Here is a 16,580-nt window from a genome sequence, read left to right as displayed (position 1 = left end):
CCTGTGATCGTGTCATCCATTGGCACACCACCCCACAGGTGCCTACCACTTGGAAGGCATTCCATCAATGAATGTTTGAATTGGAAAAAAAGGTGCCAGTGTTGGGAATGACTGAAGAGCAATAGCAACCGTCTGCATTCCTGCTCTGTCCCCAATTAAGGAGAAGGTCACAACTCTAGTGACTCAAGCACTTGCACTATCCTACTGGTGAAGAATTTGAAACATCTCAAGTTCATGAAAGAATGGACAGTAGACTTCCTCCAGCAGTTCAGCATACTGGTCAAATTGCAGATAAACACCTGAATTCAGATCCTAGCTCTGCATCTTCCTAGTTGTAAGAACTTAGGCAAGTTACTTAATTTTTCTAAACCTGTGTCTTTGTGGAGATAACCACCTTATTATTAACCTTCCCTATTGTTAATGCAAAGATTACATGAAATTGTATCTAAAGGAGCTCAGCACAGGTACTGCCACTCAGTAAGTGCATGGGAGATGAGAGCTGTCATATTATCTTTGCTGTCGTCTTACAAATGCAATATGCAGAGCAGCCAGCAACCACTTGGGCCCAATTACTTGCCATCCCTGGGGGACAGAACCTCCCTTTGCTCTGGCAGAAGCCAAGAACCAAGAATTCCAAACAGAGAATTTATTTTCTAAGAATCAATATATTTTCTTCTTTTGAAATAAATACAAACCAGTTTGAAAGGTGGGGGAATCTATGGGAAGAAGGGAAGAGGGGACAGGCCCCAGTCTTTTTAGTACCAAATGACTCTGGCGCGACCCGGAAACGCAGTTACAAATGAGAATAATTTAAATTCTCCACTAATTACAGTATTTACAACAGCAGGGGAGGGGGTCACCTAGTGCCCCTCTTCCAGGCTGGACAGACATCAACCCCACTGTTAGGCTGGGCAGATGCCCATTCACCTCATCACCTGCATGGGCCTCAGGCCACCAGGCAGTTACGGATTTTCCTGGCACGAGCAGGCAGAGGTGGTGGGATGGCCTGTTTTATGCAGTGTCCTAACCTTGGCCCACCACCATGCACTACAGTGCTGTGAGGTCTCTGGAGCTTTCTGGCCAATGGGACCTCCCCTCTCTTTGCACAGAGTTACCATGGGCCCCTGGAGTGTTCTGTACAGTCCAGCTGCACTCAGGGCAGGAGGGACCTCCCCCACCCAGCTTCCCCTGAGACTGGCCCCAAGACCAGGAATGAGTCAGTGCAGAGGCCGGTGCCACTCCAGGACAGTGAGCAAAGGGGAGAGAGGTGGCAGGGCACTGTAGGTTGAGCTGTGCTGGGCAGTATCAGTCACTATCACTGGTCTCGCTGCTCTGCTCGCCCTGGACCTTGCTGCGGTGCTGCAGAGCCCTATGGTAGGCAATCTGCACTGACTTGCGGATGTTAGACTTGCGGCCCTCCAGCATCTTCTCCTTGTCAAGGTCCTGGTTCACACCTAGAGGAACCAGCTTAGTCCTAGGCAGCCACTGCCTACAAGACAAACGAAGATCAAATAAGTCATCTCTGGGAGAGCAATAAGCACCAGTCTTCCTCACTCTATTCATTGAAAAACACGTTGGAGAACCAGGCTCTAGTGGGCAATGGGGTTACAGAGACCAAGGGACGTAGTCCCTGCTCTCAAATAACAGCTCACAGTGATGAAAGAGCCCAGTCAACTGTCATACTGAGGGGTAACCGCAGGGTTGTTATGCGTGTAAAAAGGAGGAGCCATGACCTAACCTGAAATAGGCACCCTTACCCATAGGCTCCAGGAAGACTTTACTGACATTAAAAATCCTCTGCAGACAATTAACAAAAAGATTACATATGTAAACAAGACAGGAGAGGGATTCAGAGTCTGACTTTATGTTTGCTTTACCCTCATCTTGTCACCATGGAGGCAGAGGTGGGAAAACTAAGTCTAGAAATCACCTGAGTCTGGGTGGGGAGCCACTCTCATATTTGTCAGTTACTGAAGGTCCTTTGTTTTCTAGCCACAGTTGTTTGTCAGCTGCTGCCCACTCAGCTGCTCAGACTCATGGTCAACACAACCTTTTCCTTAAAAACCTAAGTCCCTCCCCCACTGATTTGTGACAGCCCAGACTGTTTGTTGCTGGAATTTCCTGGCAGCCTGCCCCCATTTCCAGGGTTGCATTTGTGGCTGTGAGTCACCACATGCTCCCCTCCTCCCTTACCAGGTTCGCTTGTTGTCAAAGAAGAGGACGAGGTAGAGATGCTCTCGGGCTTCCTGGGTCATCTGCTCCCCAAGTTTCAGCACCTCTAGTGGGGGCACAGGAATGGGAACTCCATGGTGGAACATGCCTTCCCGGGGCATCTTTGGATCAATGATCTGAAGGAATAATAAGACCTTGGTTTGGTTCAGTCCCCTTCTTCTCCAAGGCTAACTCTATCCAAAAACTTGGAGACTCCTTTGAAGTAGGGACATGGAAAGGTTATCATGCTAACTAGGGCTGCAATGCAGACCTTCTACCTATGCTGAACTATTTCAGAGCCCAAGGAGTAAAGGGCGGGAAAAGCGAGATATGGAAAAACTAATCGGGGACCTCTACCTGCCGAAGACCCACGTACTCTGCAGCTTAGCAGAGAGTAGGAAAAATCTAATTGTGAGTCTGCATTCTGGAGTGGACACACCAGGGATATGACAAGAAAGGCAGAAGGCCTACCAGAGCTGGGTACGATGGATACCCTCGGCATTTGGCCCACACCAGGTCCAGAGCATCCAGCGGGGAGTCCTCATCCTCTGACAGCCAGGCAGCTCCCCGGCCCAGACTCTTCCTTACCACTTCACAGGAATGGGAGAGAGGGGGGAGATCAGCAGACAGGGGGCTGGCAAGGCCCAGACACTGGGCCCCCAGCATCCCTGGCCTTGGGCGAGGGTACTTACTGCTGTGGCCCACGCCGCGGCCAGTGCCCACGGAGTAGGCCTCGTTCTCAGTGCCTGAGGTATCTTCACTGCTGTCCTCTGGGAATGTGCCCCGAGAGAAGGAGGGCTTGCCTCTGCCTTGTTTTGAGGGTGTTGTGCTGTAGATAAGACAAGGGGAGCTCAGCTCAAAGGAGAAGAGTGGAGAATGGCATGGTGGGTGTCCTTCTTTAAATGCCCAGCGTCTTTTGGAAAGCAGAAGCTACTTAAAGATTTTCAAATCCAAATGCTCTCAGTGGCTTGGCAGTGATTGGACTGATGTGGGCTGGATTTAGCAGTGGTGGTGATGAGCATATGCCCTGTCTAAAAGCAATACTGGCCAGATGTGCCAGATCTAATTTTTAAAAATACAGAAACTGGGAATTTTATGTGGTATTTCTGGATTCATTTTTTAAAAAAACACCATGCTAGCCAAACAAAATATGTCTGTAGGCCAAATCCAAGCCACAAGGCATCAGCTTACACCCTCTGCTCTAAAACACCAGCCGAACCCAGTATGTTTCCTTCCATTCCACTATGGTGATATTCTCATCTATTCCATTTATTTTGCAGAGAACCTTGGATTTGAGCCATCTTAATCTAGGCTGAGATGGCTGCCACCCCACTTCCCCTAGGGAAATCCAGAAGGGCATCCGAGAGGCAGGCCTTGATCTGGAGGCCCAGTACCTGGTCCGGTCTGAGGCAGCACTGCTGCTGCTACTGCTGCTGGACTCAGAGTCTGAGCTGCTCCGGGGAAGGCTGCAGTCATTACGATATACCAAGAAACTCTTCTTCACTGGCTGGTTTCCACTGCTGAAGCCATTGGCTGGTAAGTCTTGGTTGGGGGAGGGGGAGGAAGGAAGGAATCGGTTAGGAAGATATAGATCAGAGATGGCATGGGGGTAAGAGGTACTTAGAGCCTGGCTTCCCCTTCTGTGCTGGAAAATTCCTCCAACTTTGGCCAGCAGAGTTAGCTCTGGGCGGTGTCCACCACAGTTGGCCACAGCCCTGCCCCACCCCTTACACTTCCCTTGGCAGTTACAGACCTTAGGACACAAATGGCTTAAAGGGCAGGCAATCACCAAGGAGGATGAGAAAAGAAAAGGTGAAGTGATACAATGGAGTGGGGTCTGGATGGGAATCTAGCTGGATCAGTGTCTTTGGGTTTCAGTTTCCCTATCTGAAAATGAAGGGGTTGATTTAAATGATTCCTAAGGGCCCTTCTAGTTCTGAGATATTATGGGCAAATGAAGGGATAGGTGGATGTTATGTTGGGAAGGATGGCAGCTTTGCTCACTCTCCTGGGGGACTGGGTGATGGTGAGGCTCACCCAATGGGGGGTCTTCTGTGGATTTATCACTGTCGCTGTCTGAGCTCGAACTGGGCCGGGGGCTCCTACCCCGCTTGCGCTGACGCAGGGAGCCCATGATGTTAAGCTGGGGGGGCCCCACAGGACTGCCTCCGTGGCTGGGGGTCATCTGGCTCTCCCGGTTTTTGGGGGGCCGGCCCGGCCTCTTGGGCGGTCCAGCTGTCTTCGGGTTCTTTTTGGAGAACAGAACTGAGGTTCTCCTGCCCACCTCATGTGCGGGGGTTGAGGACATGTTGGGACCCAGGCCTGGAGCAGAGAAAGAAAGAAGGAGAGTTGGTGAGGGGCCTGATGTGGGAAGGGTAGATGTCCAGGGTACGCCCTGTGTGTACCCTGGGCATTACTCCAGCTATTGTTGAGGAGATGATTGGAGGTCATGGAATTGGGAACAGTGTCTCTTACACAAATAGCCAGAAAGGCAGCTAAAAGGCCCCTGATTGGGGAATGAGGGAGAAAGTACAGCTAACTGTGCAGGAAAGACCTCTGGCCTTGGGGATGGCAGGGGCTGAGTGTGTGCTGCAGAGTCAAAGTCTGATTTGCTTTGGGGTCCACCTTGCTTTGGGGTTCAGACCTTTGCTTGTCTCCTGGCTGCTGCTCTCCTCAGCGGCACTGTCCGTCTGCCCATCCTTGTCACAAGCTGCTGGGTGGGGTGTCAGGCTGCCCCGGCTGGAAGGGCCATGGCGCTCAGGCCCATCCCTTCCAGTTTCCCGCTGGTGGGCAAGTTTCCGCCGCAATGCTGTCATCTCTTTCTTGATCATCTTTGCACGCCGTGAGCGGCCCACGCTCTGCTTGCTGGCATTCACTTCATCCAGCCTTTCCAGCAACAACTTCAGCTGCTCTTCCACTGGCAGGTGCTTCTGGTTCTCCAGCAGGACCAGCCGCTCTTCCTCTGCTGCTAGGGGTGGGGGTGGGGGGTAAAGGTCAGACTCGGGGCAGCTCTCTGGGCCCCTTAAATCTGGACAGGCAGTAAGAAACCCACTCTTCCCCTCAGCTGCTCACCAGGAACAGCCATAAAATAGCAGCACCAAGATGTGAACTGACATTGCTATCCATTCACCCAGTCTGGCTTCCCGGGGATAGCTTGCTACTACTCAGCCTAACTGCTTCCTGCCTACACTGCCTGTTCCGAGGAGGGGACTTTTGGAAAGTGTTCATCCCTAGCATTGGTCTCTATGTGTGTGTGACTCATCACCCACCATCTTCAGTGTGGTGTGGGGCCTCGTCTCCAGCCAGGCTGTGGGGAATATGCATGCCCGTCTCAAAGTCGATGCCCATTTTTTCTGCCTGGCGCCGGGCCTGGCGGAGCACAGCACCACCCTGCTCACGGAGCCGCACCGCTGCCCGGTAGAAGATGGTGTCCTTGGCGTTATACTTGAGGCAGTTGCTGACGATGAGGTTGAAGTCCTCTTCAAAATCATCAAAGTTCAGGTAGCGGTAAGCTTCCAAGTTCTGCTTCATGGTGAAAAAGTCCATGGGCTTTTTGATGTGGTCTAGGTAGTCAGGTACCTGAGAGAACAGGGTAGGTGTGGCTAAGTGGAGATATGCTTCTTATTCCCCCTGAACCCCTGCTCCTAACACCACCCCCTGAAATGCATCCAGCAACCTCCTCCCACCACAGTTAGAGGTAGGCATATAGCACAGGGGAAAGGAGAGCTGGATTCAGTCTTGACTTTACCAGTCACAAGCTGTGTGACCTTGGCAAGTCTCTTAACCTCTCTGGGCCTTCTTTTCCTGGCCTGGAAAACAGTGATAAAATTACTGCCAAATCCACCTCCTAGAGCCATATGAGGCTTCAATAAGAAAATAGCTAGGGGTGTCCTCTGGAAATAATACCACCTTGCATTCCTATAGCTCTTTTTGCTTATCATTAAGACTTATAAGGAGGCTGCTGCCTCAGGACTCTCATTTTATACCTTTTAGAGAGAAGAGTCTGCCAGTCAGGACCTAGGACTTCAGAGCTGGTTCTTTAGGTGCTGAGCCTTCTAAAGTCTCCGTTTTAGGGTTCAGCACCCCGAAAGTGTCTTCCTGCCCTGGGATTATTCATTTGGCAGACTCAGTCCCTGCCTCTGGGGAGGGAGTGCAGATTGCCTCCCATTCTGGGCCCTTGGGGTATGACAGGGACAAGACAGAGTCCAGGTGATGCATGTGGCTCCAGTTCATCCTGGAGCCCCAGAGCCACCAGCCCCTCTTCAAGGTCCCCTCCTAGTCCCTGGCCCAGACCTGCAGCAGGGGTCCAACTAGGAGAGGAACAGAAAGAAGGTGGAGTGAGGGGAAGGGATTCTTACTTCGTCCAATTCGGTTACCTCAGACAGAGGGACCGGCTCGCTGAAGATGTTGCCTGTGTCCTTCTCTTGGAGCTGCTCTAAGGTTTTGCGAAGGAGGATGAGGAAAGGGGTCAGCTGCATCTCCATGGCGATCTGCTGGACCTTGATCTGACACACATAAAGGCCCAATCAGTCAGGCCCAAGCCTGTCCCTTGGCAGAGAGGTCTGAGGAAATGGTTGAAGCTGGTGTGGGAATTCGCCTTTTTTCCCACCCCCAACAGCTAGGTGTACTCACTCGGGTCTATCTTCTATAAGGCCACACCCAGTGAAACTCCCCAACTACTCTGGCCTTTCCCTTCCTTGACTGAACTTATAGCACTAGCTACCTGTATCACCTTAACAGTTCCATTCACACTCTCCTGTGATACTCTGTTTTCAGTGGGCCAGAGAGCACTAAGCATCAGGAGACCTGACTGCAACATCAGCCCTGTTGCTTGCTGGCTAGACAACACATGCTTTCCTTTTTCCAGATATGTTTTCTCCTCTATAAAACAGAGCTGGCCCAGGAGCACTCACCGTCTCCCTTTTGAGTTTCTCCCGCTTGCGGATCAGCTCCACCAGCAGCCGAGCTCGCTCTAGGTCATGCCGGAGCCGCTGCCAGGACTTGAGCTGTTCTTTGAGGGCCCAGTTCTTATCCTCAGAATCTCTCTGTAAAAGCAAAAAGGTGGTCAGAAGATGATGAGGGAGCCAGAGGAAAGGCCAGAGTGTAGGATAGCCCAGGAAACTCGGGTTAAAGGTAGGTAAAGCCAAAGGAGGGGGCAAAGGAACTTACTGGCAGGTTCGCCAGCTCAAGTGGGAGCTCCTCAACCTAGGTGTCCCTTGTGCCAATGCTTGGTATACACTTGTTGAGTAAAAGAATAAACACATAGGAATAGTACCCTTCTACAAGTGGATAATTTGTAAGGATTTATTTCTGAGCCTGGTTTGAGGGCTAGCTTAAAAAAATGAAACAGCCTAAGCCCTCACACACTAGATGCTATAGTTACAGACTTCTATCCTTATCCCCTGGCCCTAGGTCCCAGAGCCCATAGGGAATATGACACGGTACCCCAACTTGTTCACAGTTCCTCTGAGACTGCAAGTGTGTCTGCAGGCGACGTAACAACGGGACCCCATTCCGTGACTGCCGCTTCAGTGTCCAGTAGCTGTGCAGCCTCTGCATGAACTGGCTCTTCCTCTGGATGGTGAGGCGGTTGGTGATTTTACTGAGCCTGGGAAGCAGGAGAACAAATTTTCTTAAGTAAAACAAGGGTCTCTGGCTAGTGAGAGTTCCTGAATGGAGTTGAATAGGGAATAAGTCTACTGTCAAAAAAGCTTATGATACTGGGCTTAAGGCAAAGAACAAACAGTGCCATCAATGGCAACTCAGCAGACAGGAAGCCAAGCTCCCAGCACTAATCCAGATCCCTAACCGTGTTCGCCAGGGGGTTAGGGAGTTTGGCTCCTAAGACTGCTCTTGTCACTACAGCCCAGAGTACTATTTGACCCTGGGATACCCAATTCAGACTGAGCCTTGTAAGGTTCTAAGATAAAGTATAGCAGTAACTACAGAAAACTGACTAGGTAACATAAGAGAGTTAAAAATAACTGATCACAGTCCTCATTTGGACTCAATGGTAGCAGTAACTACTTTGCGACTCCTGAAGCATTTCTTTCCCCCTTTTTCATTCCATTTCTCCATTCAGAGTCAGACTATGTCTTCTATTGCAGCTGGTAGCTATTACATGCTCTTTCTTCCTAACTTAAACCACACCATCAAAGTGAAGGGCAGTTTAAAATTTGTTAGGTCTGCCAGATAAAATTTGAAGTTTCTGGCTCCTAATGTAAAAGTCATGTGATCTGCCATAGCTAATCTCTTTTGGATTTTTTAAAAACTTCTACACAGCTCCTGACAGGAAGAAGATAACCCAACCCTGTCACTTCACTCAAGGGGCTGTCAGTTTCCAGGAAGGTTTGTTCTTTCTTCACCAGCCTGCCCACTGCTCCTTGCATACCTGTGTGGTGGGATGCAGGGCACTGACACCACAGGTGCTGCTGCCCTCTTCTCTGCCAAGATCTTCCGCGCCTTCTTCATCTTGATCCGGGACTTGGCCTTGGCCTTCTTGACCTTCTCTGAACTCCAACTCTTACCCTCATCCTCCTCCTCCTCCTCCTCCTCCTCCCCCTCACTGTGGGACAGGGCAGGCAGGCGGCGGGCCGAACCTGGGGGTGTATGGATGTCACAGTAGGCTGTTTTGCGGACACTGAAGGAGGTGCCATTGGCACCTGTCTCCCGCACAGGCTCCATCTTCATGTAAAGGCCGGCCTGCTGGGCACATGTCACGTGGAAGGCTGTGTAGCAGTTGGCCTTGTGGCACTGGATGCAGGCTCCTGAGCCCCGCTGTTTGCAAATGTAGCAGGTTAGCTTCCAGCGAGCTGGGGGGATGTGCTCGATGCTGTCAATTGGCTCCAGGAAGACTGTGTTGGCGAAGCAGACTTCAGGGATCCACAGGGCACACACTACATGGGCCCAGCGTCCATCATCTGTCTGCTTAAAGGCACCACCCTTATTGGGGCACAGGGCACAGTCCACAGCACGAGAGGGTGATTGTAGGCAGCGGCGGCACAGCCACTGGCCCTCAGGGATATAGGGGACGCCATAGCACTCCTGGTGCACAGCCAGGTTACACATGTCACAGAAGAGGATGACATTGCTGTTCTGGCATTCGCCATCATTGCAGATACAGCACACGGCATCCTCATCCACTAATGCATTGGGGTCACCTTTATTGTGGCTCTCAAAGTAGGACTCCTTCTCTAGCCGGTCCATTAAGTACTCAAAGATCTCCTGTGGGATAGGACTCACACCCTCTGTCTTCCGTCGCTCATTCATGATATCAAGCCAGATGTAGTCTTCTTCATCCATGTCATACTCTACCTCCTCATCCAGCTCCTCTGCTGACTTCTCAATGTACCTGCAGTGCACACAGGCAGCTCAGCATCACATGGTTGAGATTTCCCTCCCTTAAAGACAATGTGTTACATTTGCCAAGCACTTACTCTACGCCAGGCCTGTACTTTCACATATGTTGTCTCATTCTATCCTTACCTTAACACCAGGTACTATAGATCCTGTAATCATTCCTGTTTTGCAGAAAAGGAAATATAGGTTTGTGAGAAAGTGGTAGAGCTGGGATGTAAATTAGGTCTGCTGACTCCAAACCTGGTGTGCTAGCTGCTACACTGCCTCCCCTGGGGTGCAGACTCAGCCAGACTCCTAATGGGAGGAGGATGGGGCAGCTAGGACCCACTGGGATGGTCTGGATGATGGTGCAAAGAGTCAGGGGAAGGGAGTGTCACTTGCAAATTATATGTAAGTTGTTTTAGCACCAGCTGGCAGTGTCCTGAATGGAGCTGCTATGGGTCTTCTCAACTGTTACCAGCACCAGCTCAGGACTCCTTCAAACTATAGATACTGTTTTTGTTCTCTGGATAATGCTGGGAGATGACAATCAGAATAGCTAAGATTTACTAAGCATTTACTATGAGCCAGCCATTGTGCTAAATTACATTTATTTTCACCACAGCCATAGAGTCAATGTTCTTATTGCCCTCATTTTGCAGATGAGGAAACTCAAGCTTTGAGAAGTTAATTCATTGCCCAACACAGAAAGGTCACACAACCAGGAAGTAGCAAAGCTAAGATTCAGACTCCTAAGGCACTCACTGGGCTCCCCACACCCTTACCATGCTCTTGATCACCTGGACTCTAGTATTGTAAAGCTACAGGGAGCTACAATGGAAAGAACGAGGTTTTGGCTTCTAACTAACCTAAATTTAAACCCTGGTTCTGAAAGAAATCAAAATAAAAATCTGATAGCAGGCAAGTAAGCTAACCTCCCTGGGACTACATTTCCTCATCTTAAAATGATGATGCTAACATGAACCTATTTCATATAGCTATCGTGAGCATAGAATGAGTTAACAGAAATAAATACTTAGGAACAGTACCTGGCAATACCAGTACCAGTACTCAATAAATGTTAGCTTTATTACTAGCTTTTGTATAGCCCTGACCAACTACCTTGCCTCGTATTATAGCTGTTTATGTTGAACTCCTCCACTATAGGATAGAGACAAGAACCATGTCTAACTTACCACACAGAAATAGGTTCTCAGTGTTGTTAATTGGAAAGGTATTTTCAGGGTGGAAAGGAAGAGAGACTAAAATGCTATGTCTATAGGAAGCAGCTTATTCCTTAGCCCCTTATCTCTTTCCTAAGGTGACTGACTATACCATCTTCATCCGTGAAAAAGAGTGTGGCTGATGAAGACTAGTGTGAATCACATGGCCCCTTCCAGACCTTGGAAACAGCTCTAAAACTTTCTCTGCCATGACATTATGATGCATAACACACTTCAACAGTGCACCCAGATTACAGGCTACAGTACAGATAAGGTAGGCTGCATGCCATGTACAATTCCTGGCACACCAGCTGACACTTCATCCTCCCCCTCCCCATCAAGAAAGCATATCAGATGCAAGCAAGAGAAAGTGGTGTTATTCGATGATCTCAAATCTTCTCAAATTTATATAAAAAGCAAATAACTTCCAAAACTTGGGCAGTTTTGCTAACAATAGTAATAAATTACACGTGTCATACCTCCCAACTGATGGCAATGCACCAGCTGAGAACTGCTGCCCTGGAGAACAGACCTGATCTCCAGGAGGAAAGAGTGAATCTGAGTGGAGGGAGGAAGAAAAGGAGCAGAATGAGCTGGGCTGAGCTGCCTATCAGAGGAAAGAGCACCATTAGGAGGGAGTCATTAGAAGGGAGGGAAGGCTCCAAATGGGTCTCTGTGTTGGGGGTGGTGGACATGATAGTCAGTGCTAAAGAAAAAGAGACAGTGGAAAGCCAGAAGGAGGTGGAGCTGGGTTGGAGAGATGAAAGAATGGGAGAGAGGAAGGAGACTGGCTAACATGTGAACAGGAGAGAAAGAAAGTGACATAATGAACCAAATTACTTGGGTTCCCACAGATTTGCTTTTATGAGATTTGCCTTTTTGAGATTTAGTATATCATCACATGGACTGCACTTTTGGTAAAAACCTTTCATATAAAAACCTTTTTAAGTTCTTCTGAGAGATCAAGCCTTCTGATTAGTTGACACCAAAGACTGCTCCTTAACTAACTCATCAGAATGCCCTCTTTGCCTTGGATACTAACACTCTGAGGTAAGTTTTACACTTGGTTTTTGTACCATCCTTCAGCTAGGCTTTCTGTATATAATTTTATGACCACACATGTTAAAGGAATTTAGCCTGTGCTGTCACTTTATTAGAAGTCACTGTGACTAATTTCTAGAAGGAAGTGGGGTCCCAAGAAACAGTTAAGTGAAATAAATAAAAGGGCCATTGGAGAAGCACAAAATACAGTTGATGGAAATACTGCTTAAGCCTGCTAAAGGATGGGTGACAATAACGGAACAAATAACAGGAAAATTACCTCTGAGGATTTACAAATTGCTTATAGGACCTTATGAAATCATTGTCCCGTCTTCTACCTTTAGACCAGTAGAGGAATATTAAGCCTGATCTACAGATGGGGTCACTAGAACAGCAGAAGCCATATGCCTTTCCCAGCGTCACACAGGGAATGGAGAGGGTCAGGAACCACAGAAGGGAATCCTCTGATATAGTGGAAATAGTGCAGCTTTGGAGTCAGAAGAAACTGGGTTTGAATAATGTTTCAGCTACCTATTGGCATGTGACTTTCCGTAAGTCTGGCCCCCTTTCTGAACTGTGGTTTCCTCATCAGTGGAATGAGGACAATACCTACCTGAGTGGGCTGTGAGAGTAATATGAAGGAATAGTTATAGTAAGTGCCACCATCTTTAGCTGAGGTACCGTTCCTCTCACTGCCCTGATAGGACCAGTGTGCTCCTGCTATCCTTTATCCCTGCCACTTTGCTATCTGCTGCCTGTCACTCCTCTCTGGCTCCTGAGCCCTGCTTGAACAGTGTTCCAGAGCTGGGAGGCAGAGGTGGCCTTACCGGTAATAGGAAGTTGGCCGAGGTGGGGCATCAGGGGTGTCCTGCTCCAACTCCCGGTATACAACCTCTGGCAGCTTGGGAGTGGTGCTGGCAGAAGCATTATGGTGGTGGTGATGGTTGGAATCCTTGCGCTTCTCCTTGTTCTTATGCTTGCCTGACTTGGGAGTTGCAGCCGGGGTCTCGGTGTTCTCTTTGTTGCTGCCATTCTCGGGGGCCTCCTCAGGGGCCTCCTCATCCTCTGACACCACATCTAGGTTGTCAAAGATGCTGATGCGATGGACGCGGCCGTGCAGGTCCACCTCCACCATGCGCTGGGCCTGTGCGTAGCTCATCACCTCACGGCCTGGTGACTGTGATACCTCTGAGGGGCTGGGTGACTGCTTGTTGGTTGGGCGTGACTGGCGCCCCTTCTTCTTGTGCTTACGGAGTGGAGTCTGCTGCGGGGGTGGTGGGTTGTCGTGGTCATAATGGTACAGGTGGTACTCGATACCACTGTAACTCTTGTAGACCTTGCGGCAAGTCTCCACGGGGCATTCATATGGTGGCTTAGTCGCCCGCAAGTTGTGGCAGAAAGTCTTCACATCAAAGTCCACCCCCATGCTGTCACATCTAGAATGTACAGATAAGTTAGGATAGGCCTAGGAAGAGTTCTTGGCCACCCACTCTACTCCCTCCAAACCTCCCTCTCTTCAAGGATCCTGGTCAGCCCCCCTCTACAGTATCTGCAAGTGCCATCTCCTCTACACCATGGCCATAGTCTGGGCCTCACCATCTCTTGCCTGGTTATCCTGCCCTATGCTTCAACTCTTCTAGCCCAATGTCGCCTAACGTGGCCAGAATGATCTTTTTACCAAGTAGCAACAGCCATTTCAATCTATGATTAAAAGCTTTCTGATGCTCCCTACTTACTTCAGGATAATATCCAAATCCCCTGTGTTGACATTCAAATGCTTCTTTCATTGTACAGCTGTAGTCCTCCTTTCCAGACTCTTCTTTTCACCAGTTACAACTGTGCTTCTGTCTATTCAAGGCAACTTGCCATTTCCTGAAAGTTATAGCCTCTCATTCCTGCAAGATGATCTCTATTTGGGATGCCTTCCATCCTCTCTGATTGGTGAGCTCCTACTCATTCTTCAAAACCCAGATCAAATGTCACTTCTGTTATTTCTTTGTCTCTTTTATGGGGAAATGTGTTTTCATAGCATTCCATTTTCACCTCTTTGTCTCCTCCCACTATACTGGGAGCTGTGCAATGCAGACACCAGAGCCTACCCACCTCGATATCCCCAGTACTTGGAATGTAGTGAACATTGTTTTTGGCAAATGAATGAATAACTTGTTGAATGAATAGCTGAATTAGGGATCACCAAATCTGGAGCTGAGAGAAATGGATGAAGGCTAGTATAAGCCCATGTAGAAGCTTGAATGGGTAGCAATGATTTAGTCCTGGTATCCAGGAGAAATCAGTGGATTACAGAAAGAATTAGTTAATTTCTGAGGTCTTTTAGGGGAAGTCTATGTCCTGGCCCTAACAGTGATACCAAGCCCTAAGGGTACAAACAGGAACAAGACAATCCAGGCACACTCAACTCCATGCTGGTCCTCAGGGCCCTCCCTTTCTCCTCTCCAGTGTTCCTAGGTGGATGGAGACAGCAGATGGCACCAGCCCCCAGGAAGCCCAGCTTAGAGACCACCCCAGTTTCTCCAGGCTTAGTTGAGTTTAACAATTCAGCTAGGGGCTTGGCACCATTCCAGGCAGTGCCACCCTGAGCTCTCTGACAAACAGGGACCCCTCTAGGCATCTATCCTCCTGCAGCTTAACCAAGAAGGAGGCTGCTTCAGCCTTTCTCTGTCAAAGCACCCAACTTCCACATCAGTAAAACTACTAGTTCAACTCCAGCTCCCTTCTACTTCCTACCTGCTTCTGTGTCTTTAAACACAGACCAATCGGAAGCACAAATAAGCTCTCCTCTTTCAATGATAGGTCCCTAGTGAACACTGCAGCTCTGCTGCCCTGGCTCCCACGCTTCAGAAGTAGCACAGAACCCCGGGCAGATGTCCCGCTGGGACTCAGTGGCAGAGAGGCACAGAGAAGGGAGTCGAAAACTTAGATCTGAAAGCCCGTGGGTATGGCTCCAGGCCCAGGGGTATGGCGGCGGAGCTCAGGGGGCTGGAGGAAGTAGGGGGCGGGAGCCGAAGGGATCAAGCCGGGCCCAGGCGGTGCCCGCAGCCGTCTCCCGGATGCGGCGACGTTTCCCTATTGTCGAAGTGTAACAAGTTAATCAAGGCTCCCCTCCTGCAGCTGACCCTAGTAGCCCCGAAGGATACAATGTTGCCCTGGGATTCCTGCTGGGAGCGAAGGCACTGTCAGTTCTCCTGGCTAGAGGGGCCCGAGGGGCACCTGGGCAGGGCAGCTTAGTGCGTGCCCCACAAAAGTACTCAACCCCTTCCCCGTTAGCCACTCCCGCCCTGGTCCCAGGCCCGCACTCACCGGCCACCTCGAGTCCGGGCTCATTGCCGGGGCCGCCCGCCGGGGCTCCGACCCCACCTGGCGGGGAAAGACGAGCCGGGGAGGGAGAGCCCCAACTCCGGAGACCTCAGACCTCGCCACCCCGGCCCCCTGTCGCCCCACGCTCTGGCCTCGGCTCCCCGGGATTCCCGCGCTGACCCCCGCCGCTCCAGGTCCCGCCGGCGTCCCGGTATCTCAACTCTGTCGGCTGCCTCCTGTTTCGAGAGCCCCTAAGTTGCCCGGCCTCAGGACCCGGCGCCGCCGGAACAATGGAGGCTCCCGGAGGCAGCGCTGGGACGGCGGCGGCAGAGACGGTGGCGGCAAAGGCAGGGACAGCGGCGGCGGCAGCAGCGGCAGCGACGGCGTCTGCGCAGGGTAAACGTGGTGCCGCGGCGCTGCCTAGCTGCACTTTCGCCACAGATCCCCGCCCGCCAGCCGAGGCTCGAGAGACCATTCTCTGGGACTCGTAAGGGCCCCTGAACACCCTATAGAGTTTATCTGGCACCTCCATCTTAGAGTTGAGTTTATGGAGACTGAAATCGCGATACCCGGGATCCGGAGTGGTCAGGCCGTATGTGGCGAATCTGCGGCTACGAACATTAGCGCGGGGCTGGGCATAAGGAGCCCGCCCTTCTCCCTTCCCCCTCTGTCTCCTCCCTCCCTTCTCCCTCCCGGCTGCTGGCGCCGCGGCTGCGGCAGAGACCTGGCCTTGGTCTCGGAGGAAGGCAACGAGGCGGTGCCGGAGCCATGGGGCGGGGCTGGGGGCAGGGCCGGGAGCAAGAGGGACGCGGGCTTGAGCCTAAGAAAGGCCCAGATTTATGGGTAGGGGCGGGGCTGGAAGAGAATAAATCAGTCTATGGGGCGGGGTTTTGCGGAGTGGGCGGGGTCATATATAAAGTGAGTCCTAGCAAGGAGAACGGGGACTGAACCGGGGCAAGGACTGGGGCTAACCCTAAGAGTGGGCCTCAGGAAAGAAAGGGCGGGGCTGTGGATGGGCCTGGAAGGTGGAGCTGGGACTGGAAGAGAGGATAGACCTGGGAAAAACGAAACGAGGCTTCAAGGCGAGGGGCGGGGCTTGGGAAAGTAAAGGGGCGGGACTGGACGGAAGGGCGGGACCGGGTTAGGAATAGCGGGGCGTGGCTGAAGGAAAGGGAAATCGCTTGGGAAAGGTAAAGGAGCGGGACTGGATGGAAGGTGTGGACCCGAAAGAAGGGACTGGGTTTGGGGAGGTTCAGAGGGCTGTTGGCGTGTGAATGGGCTTGTCTACGGTAAAATGGAATTCAGAGGCCTGGAACCCTGTAGGTTGGCGGAGAAATGTATCAGGGCTATGGTTTGCGGGCTAGAAGATGGCCTCAAAACGGAAGCTGGGCCCTGCCCGGGTAACTGGGTTGGAGGGTCCTCCCGATGCACCGGGGTTGTGGGTTCGGTCTG

At 51.0% G+C, this 16,580-nt stretch overlaps 1 protein-coding gene across 12 annotated transcripts; it reads right to left on the bottom strand.

Annotated features, from left to right (window-relative positions):
- Positions 1-632: 632 nt before the first annotated feature.
- BRPF1 (bromodomain and PHD finger containing 1) lies at positions 633-15,543 on the bottom strand. 12 transcript variants are annotated; one of them, XM_081160023.1, is made up of 14 exons: positions 15,132-15,543; positions 12,641-13,249; positions 8,603-9,562; positions 7,657-7,819; positions 7,125-7,256; positions 6,570-6,716; positions 5,481-5,790; positions 4,856-5,176; positions 4,249-4,533; positions 3,606-3,753; positions 2,904-3,040; positions 2,683-2,801; positions 2,194-2,348; positions 633-1,489 (listed from the first exon to the last, which is right to left on the bottom strand). In XM_081160023.1, the coding sequence occupies exons 2-14, from the start codon at positions 13,237-13,239 to the stop codon at positions 1,306-1,308; spliced, it is 3,660 nt and encodes a 1,219-aa protein (XP_081016149.1). In that variant the 5' UTR covers positions 13,240-13,249; positions 15,132-15,543; the 3' UTR covers positions 633-1,305. The 12 variants fall into 12 exon arrangements, with proteins under 12 accessions (XP_081016149.1, XP_081016151.1, XP_081016150.1 ...); XM_081160025.1 differs by having other exon boundaries at positions 6,588-6,716; positions 15,132-15,540; XM_081160024.1 differs by having other exon boundaries at positions 4,856-5,179; positions 6,588-6,716; positions 15,132-15,513.
- Between the last annotated feature and the right edge of the window lie 1,037 nt (positions 15,544-16,580).

This window comes from Miniopterus schreibersii, assembly GCF_964146895.1.
Source record: "Miniopterus schreibersii genome assembly, chromosome: 15".
Classification (NCBI taxonomy): domain Eukaryota; kingdom Metazoa; phylum Chordata; class Mammalia; order Chiroptera; family Miniopteridae; genus Miniopterus; species Miniopterus schreibersii.
Note: the sequence above shows the minus strand (reverse complement) of the source record. Positions and strands in the feature narration are given on the sequence as shown.